At 47.8% G+C, this 11,836-nt stretch overlaps 5 protein-coding genes across 5 annotated transcripts; 4 read left to right on the top strand and 1 right to left on the bottom strand.

Moving 5' to 3' along the window:
* Positions 1-334: 334 nt before the first annotated feature.
* FSST1_001812 (coiled-coil domain-containing protein 55-domain containing protein) lies at positions 335-1,540 on the top strand (the record flags this gene model as incomplete). The annotated part of the gene is made up of 1 exon (XM_083227741.1): positions 335-1,540. The coding sequence occupies one exon, from the start codon at positions 335-337 to the stop codon at positions 1,538-1,540; it is 1,206 nt and encodes a 401-aa protein (XP_083091994.1).
* A 277-nt stretch (positions 1,541-1,817) lies between these two features.
* On the bottom strand, positions 1,818-2,130 carry FSST1_001811 (protein translocase subunit TIM13; the record flags this gene model as incomplete). Its single annotated transcript, XM_083227740.1, has 2 exons — positions 1,818-1,982; positions 2,047-2,130. The coding sequence occupies 2 exons, from the start codon at positions 2,128-2,130 to the stop codon at positions 1,818-1,820; spliced, it is 249 nt and encodes an 82-aa protein (XP_083091993.1).
* A 505-nt stretch (positions 2,131-2,635) lies between these two features.
* FSST1_001810 (zinc-binding alcohol dehydrogenase family protein) lies at positions 2,636-3,889 on the top strand (the record flags this gene model as incomplete). Its single annotated transcript, XM_083227739.1, has 5 exons — positions 2,636-2,786; positions 2,837-2,971; positions 3,027-3,233; positions 3,286-3,656; positions 3,707-3,889. 5 exons carry the CDS (start codon positions 2,636-2,638, stop codon positions 3,887-3,889), a joined length of 1,047 nt encoding a protein of 348 aa, XP_083091992.1.
* Positions 3,890-4,566: 677 nt separating this feature from the next.
* On the top strand, positions 4,567-5,756 carry FSST1_001809 (concanavalin A-like lectin/glucanase domain-containing protein; the record flags this gene model as incomplete). Its single annotated transcript, XM_083227738.1, has 4 exons — positions 4,567-4,662; positions 4,732-4,755; positions 4,829-4,899; positions 4,970-5,756. The coding sequence occupies 4 exons, from the start codon at positions 4,567-4,569 to the stop codon at positions 5,754-5,756; spliced, it is 978 nt and encodes a 325-aa protein (XP_083091991.1).
* Positions 5,757-8,691: 2,935 nt separating this feature from the next.
* Positions 8,692-10,599, top strand: FSST1_001808 (cAMP-dependent protein kinase catalytic subunit TPK2 domain-containing protein; the record flags this gene model as incomplete). Its single annotated transcript, XM_083227737.1, has 4 exons — positions 8,692-9,783; positions 9,836-10,089; positions 10,145-10,522; positions 10,572-10,599. The coding sequence occupies 4 exons, from the start codon at positions 8,692-8,694 to the stop codon at positions 10,597-10,599; spliced, it is 1,752 nt and encodes a 583-aa protein (XP_083091990.1).
* Between the last annotated feature and the right edge of the window lie 1,237 nt (positions 10,600-11,836).

The following is an 11,836-nucleotide window of genomic DNA, read 5'->3' as shown; positions in this document are numbered from 1 at the left end:
GAGAAATAAGAGATGATTCGATGGTATTTTATCATTTTTAACCATTTCATCTATCAAAATAGAGTAGGTGCCTTAGTACCTAGTGCAGGCCCTTAAATTATACATACCTACCTACGAATCATTAGTACCGAGGCTGGGTGGATAGGTAGCGTGAACTACTTACATTATTTTTCAAGCTCATGCGCCGCGACCCTTAATCTTTATTCTTGCTTCAACTTCAACCTTTCAACAAACTTGCCTAACCCACCATTCCGACGTCGCGCAACACTAAGCCATACCAACCGCACTATAATAACCCCAGGGAATACCGCACCGCCCGAGATATACCAAAATCATGAGCAAGTCAGGCTTGTCCTTTGGCCTCAACCGTACAAAAAAACCAGGCGCGTCAAAGCCTGCGCCACCAAAAAGAAAGCCCTTGTTCGGCGACGACGACGACGAGGATAACAACGGCGCCGATGTACAGGGAAATGTAGAGGAGATCGGAGAGTTCGATGATTTCGATGACGTCCCAAAAACAAAGACAACCACCTCGAAACCGATCAAATCAAAGAATGGCCCTCTCACCCAACCACCGAAGCTCAAGTCGAAGGGTCAACCAAACATGATGTTTGGTGATCTCTCCAGCTCTTTGACGTCGCGAAAAAACGCCGAAGCTGCTGCCGAAGTCGATGCTAGCGTTTACGAGTATGATACTGTTTATGATTCCCTTAAACCAAAGAAACAGGCCACAAAAGAGGATCAAGAAAAACGACCTAAATATATGAAGAATATTCTGCAAGCCGCAGACACACGAAAGCGAGATGCACTTATTGCAGAAGAAAAGAAGATTGCCCGAGAGCGAGAAGCCGAAGGAGAAGAGTACGCCGACAAGGAAAAGTTCGTCACAGAAGCCTATAAGAAACAACAGGAGGAGAATAAGCGACTAGAAGAAGAAGAGAAGAGGAGAGAAGAGGAAGAAGCAAAGAAGAACAAAACCGGGGGCATGTCTGCCTTTTACAAAAAACTCTTAGATAAAGATGAGCAAAGGCATTCAGATGCCGTCAAGGCTGCTGAGGAGCAGACGAAATCCGGTGCGCCAGCACAAGAAGAGGCCAGCGATGCTGAGAAAGAGAGTGACGAGACAGAAGCCAATCTAGCCAAGGAGCTAAATAAAAAGGGCGCCGCAGTGGCCATTAATGAAGATGGCCAAGTCGTTGACAAACGCCAGCTTCTCAGAGGTGGCTTGAATGTCGGCGTAAAGAAGAAAGAATCAACCCAGCACGATTCTGAGCGACAAGCTGAATTGCCACGAAAGGAAGCTACAAACCACCAGTTTGGAAGACGACAAGCCCAGCGAGAACGACAAACACGCATGATGGAGCAGCAGCTAGAAGAATCCATGAAGCGATCACGAGATGAAGAAGCAGCACAAAGGGAAGAGGTCGAACGGGCAGCCAAGAGTCGCAAGACAGAAGGCGAGATCTCGAGCGCCAAGGAACGATACCTCGCGCGAAAACGAGCTGCTGAGGAAGCCAAGAAGGCTGCTGGAGGAGCTTAGATACCCAATATTTAGAAGAAGAGAAGAGTTTGAATACAATGGCGCAGCGTGGCCCTTGATACGTTATCCCTGTCATATCTGTTCCAGCTCGTCTATTTCCCAATTCTATCCATAATTCGGTCGCTCGTACATTGTGATATCCTCCCAAAACGGCATCTGGTCCATTCCAGACATGTTGTCACAATATGATACAGTCCTGCGGTTTTATTTTAAGTGCCGCAAGTCGTTTTAAGTTTTATATTCGGATTTTGCGCATCGTCAATCTGCGACGGTCTGTTTAGTGACCAGACTCCTGCCTTAATCGAGCAATGTAGGCTGAGTTGACCATGTTCCAGGCGGCCATGTACTTCTCCATGCAGCTGGTCATGCACGTAGTCTCGCCGCTCGAAAGGGAAGTTCCAGGCTTGGGAACGCACTTCTCGAAGCAGGTTTCTTGAAGTTTCTATACCGGGAAGCTGATGTTAGTATTATTTGCCCGTCTGAGAGCAATTGCGATGTGGACGGACCTCGATCAGAGTGCGAGCGTTGACCAGGTTGGCCTCCTGCTGGACCTGCTTGATGACAGCAGCCTTGACTTGTGTGGAATCCATGATTATGATTTTGTGGTATAAGAGGCTTGGAGTCGTGACGTTGCTTGGGCCGTAGAGAAAGCTTGATCAATCGCCTATCGCAAAAAGATAGGCGGTACTGGAAAAATCCGTGATCCGGGTATTTGCATGACTCAGCGAACCATTAAACTAACACCATACAGCTTGGACAATGATTCTTTGTCGGGTCAATTGTACAACTATATATTTATTGTATTAACATGCGAGGAAACTATATTCTTTCAACTTTAAGACGTGCAATCATATCTGCGGTCAATATTTATCACAATGTTATTAGATAAATGTAGCAACCTACCTATGCATAAGGCCGTACATGCTGACGCTCAATGATGTGCTGATTGTGTAGGTATTCCTACAGTAGTGGACGGGTGCCGTCATACATTTCGTAGAATTCATCAATATAATACTGAAGTGATTGGACTTGTTCGAAGCCAACTTACATCACATCATTCAAATTATCCGCACGACCAATAGAAGCATCGTCATAATGGTTCTAAGCACAATGAAGGCTATGGTGACCGAGGTACCAGAGAATGGTTCCAAACCTGAGTTGATCAAGAAGGACATCTCACCGCCGATGCTGGAACCTCATGAGGTGCTGGTCAAGGTTACAACTGTTGCCCAGAACCCAACTGATGGTACATTCTTCCAGTGCACTCTGACATTCATAGCGCTGACACTTTGCTAGTTCAAGCTTTTGATCTCAATATCTTCGGAAATGGCGCTGTGCTTGGTTGCGACTTCGCCGGTAAGGTCGAGCGTCTTGGTAAAGATGCCACAAAGGTTACTGAGGGCGATATAATTGCTGGCCTCATTTGGGGTGGTAAGTGGGAGTAACATGACATAATTTGAAGTAATCACTAATATGATGTGCACAGGCGAGGTCAGGGGCTTAGGGGCATACAGCGAGTACACCAAGGCCCACGAGAGCATTTGCTTCAAGGTTCCAAAGAGCATCTCTTTCACAGAGGCTGCCACTATCCCACTGGCATCTTTGACTGCTTGGCTCGCCTTTTTCTCAAGGGACAGCCTGAACATCGACCGTAACAAGTCAGATACGACTGTCCTGATTTGGGGCGGAAGCTGTAAGTATACCGGCACCGCTTGTTTCTGAGCCAATGATCTAACACCTAGAAGCGAGCGTTGGCCAGTACGCAATTCAAATTGCAACAATTCTCGGGTTCAATATCGTCACCACTTGTAGCCCTCACAGCTTTGATCTTGTCAAATCATTTGGAGCCACACATGTCTTTGACTACAGCGACCCCAACGTGGTAAAATCCATCAAGGAGGTAGCACCTGATTTGAAATATGTATTTGACACAATTGGCAAAGAGACATCATCTATAAAGGCATCTGAGGCCATTGACGAAAATGGAGGCACTCTCTGCACCGTCAGACCGGATAAGAGCTTTACTGAGAATGTGACCAAACAGACCAAAGTCACGCCTGTACTTGTCTGGACTGCATTCAACAGGGTTATTCAGTACAAGAAGGCTTCGTTCCCGGTGAGTAATTTCGAAACTGCACCGATACAGTGATGCTGATGGTGTAATAGGCGAGTGAATATGACCACAAGCTGGGCGTTGAGTTCAATGAGAAGCTCCCTGGCTGGATCGATGAAGGAAAGATCAAGCCTAACAAACCAAAGGTTCTTAGTGGGCTGGATGCTATTCCACAGGGGTTTCAGGAACACAGGGATGGTAAGATTTCTGGTTTCAAGATTGTGTATGAACTATAGGTCCTAAGATAGGTAGCTACTGGGCTTCTGGTTCGTTCTATGGGAACTATGAGAGAGAATATATCGTTCAAGTTCACTTGTCGTTTTTCGGAGTCATGATTTTCTAGGTACTGGATAGTTGAGGCTTTCCATGATGAAGCGATACTGCAGCGGATGAATTGGTCACCAGGGTACCAGAAAAGTTGGCCTCCAAGCTTCCGGGTATAAAAATAAGCAGCCTAAGAAGTCTGATCTAAATGACATAAACTGATGTACTTGTTTCGTCTCTTATGCTAACCTAACAGCAGCCAACTTTTCTGATACCTACCTGATGTTGGTGCATGTGAATCGTGGCTGCTATTTGTGGCTTTCAAAAAGTCCAAAGAGATCGAAGGGTCAAATGACAGGGGTCGTCCCCGTTAGTACCTTGCAGTGGGGAGCATCCTCGCCTAAAATCGTTTGGCTCAGAGGAAGAGGACACTTGTGCTAGCTCCTGACCCGACCTACATACAGTATTGAACAGAACACTCCCTATCTTACCCACAGCGTGACGGCGACTTTGACAGCGACCACTGTGGTCAATTTCTCTACTCCTACCTATCCCAACACCCGATCGTACTACAACGGTCAAAAACAGTGTGCGCCCAATCCAGCCAGTTTTATAATTGGCCTCTCTCGAGACCAGATATAGCTTCATCATGCGGCTGTCCTCACTATCAGCGGCGCTCCTCGGTGCGTTCGCATGGACTACCAGCGCTGCCGAGTTCGATGACGAGAACATCAGGAGTATCTCGGTATGCTCTCTATCCTTTGTTGGCTAACATGTAGAGCTCCTTTGCTAACTAACCTTCTTTGCCATGTAGCTCAGGACACATTCCTTGACCCAGGTTAGTTGCGCCGCATGCACGCGAGCATAGAATTCAAGGATCGGCAGATTGATTAACCCTCGTCCTCAAACAGCCTTACCTCGACTCGGATATGCAAAGCCGCTGGTACGACTTTGGAGGAGATACCATTATTCGAACCGACTCGTACGCTCCCCCCCCCGATTCTCTGACAACGATATGACAATACTTGGAACATTGGTTTGACTTGTCACAGGTACATCCGACTTACTTCTGATCGTCCTTCGCAGTCGGGATGGATGTACTCGCGAGTACCCCTCACTGCGACAAACTGGCAGGTTGAGGTTGAGTTCAAGATTTCGGGCAAGAACCAGCTCTACGGTGACGGTTTTGCTATGTGGATTACCCGCCAGCGCGCGCAGCAGGGAGCTGTCTTTGGCGGACCCGACAACTTCGAGGGCCTCGGAATCTTCATCGATACCTACAAGAACAACCGCCCCGGTGTCGTTTTCCCTTATGTTATGGCCATGTACGGTGATGGAAAGACCTCTTACGACAAGTCCAACGACGGAAAGCACACTGAGCTCGCTGGTTGCTCTGCGCGCGGTATCCGACATGCAAGCGTCCCCACCAAGATGCGCCTTACCTACTTCCAGGATAAGCAGCTCAAGCTGGAGCTCCAGTATAAGGTTGAGGATGAGTGGCAGACATGTTTCGATCTTGAGGAGCCCCCGGCTGTTCCCAACATCGCCTACGTCGGTTTCACTGCCGAGACGGGCGAGCTCAGCGACAACCACGATATCATCTCCGTTGCCGCCAAGAACTTGTACACTCAGCCTGGCACCGGTGGTAACACTGGCAGCAAGTCCTCCAGCAGCAAGGGCAAGTCACGCAAGGGCAGTGGCAAGACTACAAGCGGTCAGAAGCAAGGCAGCAGCTGGACATGGTTCTTCACCAAGATCATCCTGTTCATCATCGTTGTCGGTGGCGCGTACGTGGGCTACACAGCCTACCGATCCAAGGCCAAGTCGCACAGGTTCTAAGCCGATAAAAATGAATTGTGTCGAACAGACCAGTGGTGAGGGAAAGGGAGGATGGGCCTGGGTTGATGAGGTCCACACGAATCTCTGCTCAGAGGACAAGGTCTGGGTTTCCTTGGATCTTTTACATATAGGAGGGAGGTTGATGGGAAGGACACAAGCTGGTGAAGCATTGTGAATACCTTTGACGAAAAATCAATCTATTTTTTTTTGTTGTGTTACGAAACTCGTGTGGTGATGATCAGATTATCTATGTTAAGACCCTTGCTTGGTGACAACTAATGGCAACGTTCGAAGAGGATATCTATGTAGACAGATGTCGGTTTGGGTCTTGGTTTCCGCCCTAAGAGGCTCGAACCAACCGCTATGACAGTAGCAAATGTAGATGCTGGCGCAATATTCATTGTGCTATCGTTGTTACGCCTTCGATCGAATGTCTCCGGAAACGGTTAACTTTAGGGTAGGACCACTTCAAAAGAGATGGTCGTGTTTCATTCTGCCTGGACGGATATTTTATTAGGTATGTGGTTGGAGATCTAAGAAGCCCGTAAAAACAGTTTTGATTCACTCTCCTCATGTTGTTATAGTACGGAAAAATATATGTGCTTCCGGTGAGTGCACATAGTTAGATTTTGGCTTCACTCTCACAAGACCCTGGCCTCAGGTTGTCAGAAAAGTTACGGCTTGAGAGTAAGTTACCTTGCTATGCTCTTTCACACTGATGCAAGCAAAGCCACCCTGATACAAAGCTAAGTATAACATTCCATTGCAATCAGGTACAAGAGACAACTCATCATTACACGTTCCAGCGAACGCACGCGCTAACCCTGAGCCGGGATTGGAATTGAGTTGTAGTTACTTGTAGGAGGAGGCTTCTCGAGTCGGTGTTGGACTAGTTGATCGCCCGTTTGTATTTGAACCCTACCACAGCTGTATCTTTTTGTCCAGGGAAGGCACGGTATATCTCTAGTTCAGTGTTCAACTGTTCATACATGATAGGTAGCAAGTGAATGATGGTGGAAGCTCCCGTCATTTCATGACTTTCAACCCCACCATGAGATAGAACCCACTTCTACCTGCGGTAGCTAAGTTGCTAAGTCAAGCCAAGCCAATGGCTCCGAGGCAACATGCAATGATGCTCGGATAGGTACTAAGGTACGAATACATACGACAAACCTGTAGACGAAGGCAAGTAGCTTTCCTGATGTCAGCTTTTGGCATGCTCTCGTGTACTTGTGTCTTGCTCCCATTCATTTCAAATTCCAACCCAGTGCAATATTTGTTGTACAGGGCGCCAACCCTCTCTTTCTCTCTTTTTGTTATCTCTCCCTGTCCGCTCATCGTCATTCATCAAGATCATGTTGTTTTGATCAATATCGTCAATCCCCACCTCTTTACTGAGAATTGTTTATCTTGTCTCTGAAATCTATCGTCGTCGTCACCACACTGCGCGCCAACTTAAGTATACTTACTACTGACCTTGCGGGTTCGACTATCGTCACTCGTCGACTACTTATCCATCCGATCACTTGTTACTCTCAAATCGACCCGACCCGTCTCGTTCATCATCGTTACAGTACTGAACTTATACAGTAGACCGTATATCCACCAATTGCCTCGCCTCGACGCCTCTTTCTCCGTCTTTCCATCACAGTTTGAACGGACACAAAGAACCGCAAGCGAGAAAACCTGCGACATCATTTAGCACCTAAATTACCTAGTGTGCAGTCGCTGATCTGAGCTGATCATAAAAGAGGGGCAGCTTTTGTTTTGGCCGAAGCTCCAGCTACACTACATCATCACCATAGCGTGGTAAAACCTTGTATTGTTTGCTTGGTTTAGAAAGTATTCTGTACTGTTCGCTCAGAGTTCACTACCTCGCATTGCATTGCACAACGGTTTACCGTCGCTGACAAGCTCAATTCGCCTCGCCTGGAAGTTAAGACGGATTCGCTTTACTTTCTACGTTGGTTTTTATTTGAAACGGCAGACCCTTCTGAAAGTATCATTGAGGGTTGCCGGGCCACCTTTCCAGCCACCACGAGCAAGGTATAGAGCATCAGCTCGACCTACCCTATCCAATTGCCGGACTCTGTGGAATGCGCCAAGCGTTTGAATCCTTTGTCCACACCGGCAACAAGACAAAAAACATAATCAAGCCCTGCTTCTGAATTCCCACTTACAGCCATTGTCTTGGTTATCCTTTATTTCCTCTTCCGTCCTCTTCTGACTTGTTCTCTTGCTGGCTGCTGTATCTAGCTGAGCTGAAAGCCTCTATTGCTGTTGAGTTACACCTAAAGCTCAGAAGTTGAGAGTAAGAGTGAGAGTGAGTGTGAGAGCTTCCCCACAGAACAAAACAGCCCAGACTCAAACTGGACAGACAGCACGTCAGAATCCAGCTCTTCTCCACTATTACGTTGTTGTGCCTGGACTTGAAAGAGACGGAGAGCTCCAGTTGCAAGGTTAGGATAACTAGGCTGGGTTAGGTTGCACCTAGGCCAGGCGAGCTCACTGACCTCTTGTTGGCACCAGAGATCATAGACGGCTTGAATTCTTTCAACTAACAAACTTGACTCCATCTGCTCTGGCCTATCTATCTTGATCTGTCCTGTCCTGAATTGATCTCAATTCTATCCAGGGAAGAGCAACAACAGCAACAACAAATCTGAGCAATCTGGAAACTTGGAACTGGCCGAATACTTCACACATAGATCCCACTTCCAACTCAGCCCTCCACCTGGCCTTAACTGGAAAACCGTGCGATCGATCTGCAGCGAGTGCTTCCTCATCTTCGGGTCCATTCTACCTTTACCACCAACAGCACGCACCAGTACCTGCCTACCTACCTACACTACGGGCACTATACTAAACTCCCCGCTTCTCTTGCAATCAATTGCTTTTCCCCCCTCTCTTTCTTTCGTCACACTATTACTACCCTATGCCTTCACTGGGGTTTCTCAAGAAAAAGCGGACCAGAGAGGGCAACTCTGACCCTTCGGCCTCAAGTCCAACCAGCCCAGTCACTCCTACCACGTCCAGGTCCAAGTCCATCTCCAAAGCTTTTCACCTGCCTCGAAACAACAGACATTCCACCTCAGCACCGACTGCCCAGCCAGCCAACACCCAGCAACAACCGCAGCAACAGCAACATCAGGAAGGCGCCGCGTCTCAATCCAATCAGTCTCCTGCGCAAAACCAACAAACGGCAGGTGCCCCCGACGGCCAGCAACAGCAACAGCAAGACCACGATATGGATACGATCAAGCTCCATAAGCCCGAGTACGGGACGAATTCCATGAGCCCACACGATCATCAAAACCTTCCAAGCATCAATAACCTTATCAACCAGCCCCAGCAGCAAAATGCTCAGGGTAATTCCTATAACAACGGCCAGACCAATCCGCAATTCTTAGCCGCTACGATAGATAATCACCGACCACAAACCGTCAGTCCTGGAACTGATCCCGCAATCCTCCAGCAGCAGCAACAGCAGGCTATGCCACAGCCTCCACAGCAACAACAACCTTCTGACAACCAGCAATCTCAACAACAGTACCAACAACAGCAGCAACCGCAGGCGCAGCAGCAACAGCAGCCTCAACCCCAACAGCAGTTTCAACAACAGCAACACCAGGAACAGAACCAGAACGAGGTACAACAGCAGCCACAACAACAACCCCGTCAGCCTGGTCACCAGTATACTAATTCCGTCATGCGCGTCACGAAAGGCAAGTACTCGCTGGGTGACTTCGATATCTTGAGGACGCTTGGAACTGGTAGCTTCGGCCGTGTCCATCTAGTCCAATCGAAGCACAACCAGCGTTTCTATGCTGTCAAGGTGCTCAAAAAGGCACAGGTGGTCAAGATGAAGCAGGTCGAGCATACCAATGACGAACGACGCATGCTGGCTGATGTCAAGCACCCTTTCCTTATCACCCTCTGGGGTACCTTCCAGGACTCAAAGAACCTTTACATGGTGATGGACTTTGTTGAAGGTGGCGAACTGTTTTCGCTTCTGAGGAAGTCTGGTGTAAGTTCCGAGTCCGTTTTTAACAAAAAGTCAATTGACTAAAACGATGCAGCGCTTCCCCAACCCTGTAGCAAAATTCTATGCGGCAGAGGTCACTTTAGCCTTGGAGTACCTCCATTCCAAGAACATCATCTACCGTGACCTCAAGCCAGAAAACTTGCTTCTTGATCGACATGGCCACCTGAAGATTACAGATTTCGGCTTTGCGAAGCGTGTGCCTGACAAGACTTGGACCCTGTGCGGCACACCTGATTACCTAGCCCCCGAAGTGGTCTCTAACAAGGGTTACAACAAATCTGTGGATTGGTAAGTCATGGTACATATCAACTGGAGGTATATGCTGACAGGATTGGCGCATTAGGTGGTCATTGGGTATTCTGATATACGAGATGCTTTGCGGTTACACGCCATTCTGGGACAGTGGATCTCCGATGAAGATCTACGAAAACATTCTCAAGGGCAAGGTCAAATATCCCGCATACGTTAACACAGACGCCCAGAATCTCTTGGAGCGCCTGATCACGGCCGACTTGACGAAGCGATTGGGCAACTTGTACGGAGGTCCTGCAGATGTGAAGAACCACCCTTGGTTTGCCGAAGTAACCTGGGACCGACTAGCCAGGAAGGACATAGATGCTCCGTATACGCCACCGGTCAAAGCAGGTGCTGGTGATGCCAGCCAGTTCGATCGTTACCCTGAAGACCCTGAAAAGTACGGAATGGTCGGAGGAACAGATGAGTAAGTGATAAGTATCGAGAAGCGACGGACGAGGCTAACCCATATGCAGGTATGGACACATGTTCACAGAGTTTTGAGGGCATCCTTGACGGAGGAAAGATCGAGGCTTTTGTATGATTAGGATGAGGTCAACCTCACTTGATGCGAACAACCGTGGGTGGGGCGCCGATGATGGGGAAATGATGGGCACGCTTTTGTTCTTGATATGAAAGGTTCTGGTGGTTCATTTTTGCGAGCAATTGTGGGCTTGGGTTGTAGGAAAAGATGAGCTGTTAGAGAACAACTCAGCTCGAAAGAGCGCTGGTGGGCTTATGGAAGGAGGCTTGGATATTCCTTTATACAAGTAAGGTTACAGAAACAACCTTATACTATTAGGGTTACAGACATAGCTTCATCGAGTACGCCTGTATCCTTTTACGACCTACCTATGAATACGCAGCTTATATGTGGCGTTTGATGAAGCTCAACTTGACGAGCAATGACTTGAAAACAAGGACTTGTTTATTTGTTGGCGGTTCCTCTGTAGTCCGCCGAACTGGAGAGTAGAAACCCCTGCAGTGTCATGAATTATTTGGGTTTCGTGTGAAGAATGGTTATGATGATGACATTTGATCAAGTGCAGCTTCATCTTCCTTTGCTCTGATTGAATGTTGGATCTTAGCAAGTGCCTTTCCCCACTTGACCCGTGAACGGGTTCCTCTTTTAGCGGCACGCGCGGAGGCTAAATAGAAACAGTATGGGCTGGTCTTGATTGAAGCTGGGGTTACACTTTATTATTGCAGTAGAGTCTGCGTATGGACGGCCACCATGTGGGATAGGAGGAAGCGGCCGCTCTTTCCACTCTATTTTCAATTCAATAGTAGAGAGTTACGGCTAAGGATCGGACTGCAGCGAGAGAAAGGTATAGAGAAAAAGGTCATTGCGGGCTGTAAGTTCCTTCCATTTCCAAATGATAAAAGTCACGAGGTTGGGAGCATATAATGCTTGTCGTTGTTGAGCGACCTAAGTGTCCGTATCTTTCAAGGTAGTAGGTATTTTACTTAAGCAGGGGAATTGGGGTTTTATCGGTCTCAGAACCGTTCAATGTCACTCTGACATTTAATTCAGCCTCATCAAATATCTGGATCCCTACCCTGCTTTGGTGTACAATTGTACCTTCCCATAAGTACTAACCTGCCACCCAGGTAGTAGTCAGCAAACTCACCGACTTCTGTTCCTTTCCCTCTTCCTTGTCCCGTCTCGCTGGAATACGATCCTGTACCTCGAACTAGATCTATTCCTCTCAAAGCTTACCTGTAGCCAAGCTTTGACTAG

The sequence above is a fragment of the Fusarium sambucinum genome, chromosome IV, assembly GCF_050947815.1.
Source record: "Fusarium sambucinum isolate potato_lamoka chromosome IV, whole genome shotgun sequence".
Taxonomy (NCBI): domain Eukaryota; kingdom Fungi; phylum Ascomycota; class Sordariomycetes; order Hypocreales; family Nectriaceae; genus Fusarium; species Fusarium sambucinum.
This window is presented reverse-complemented; position numbering and strand designations above follow the sequence as displayed.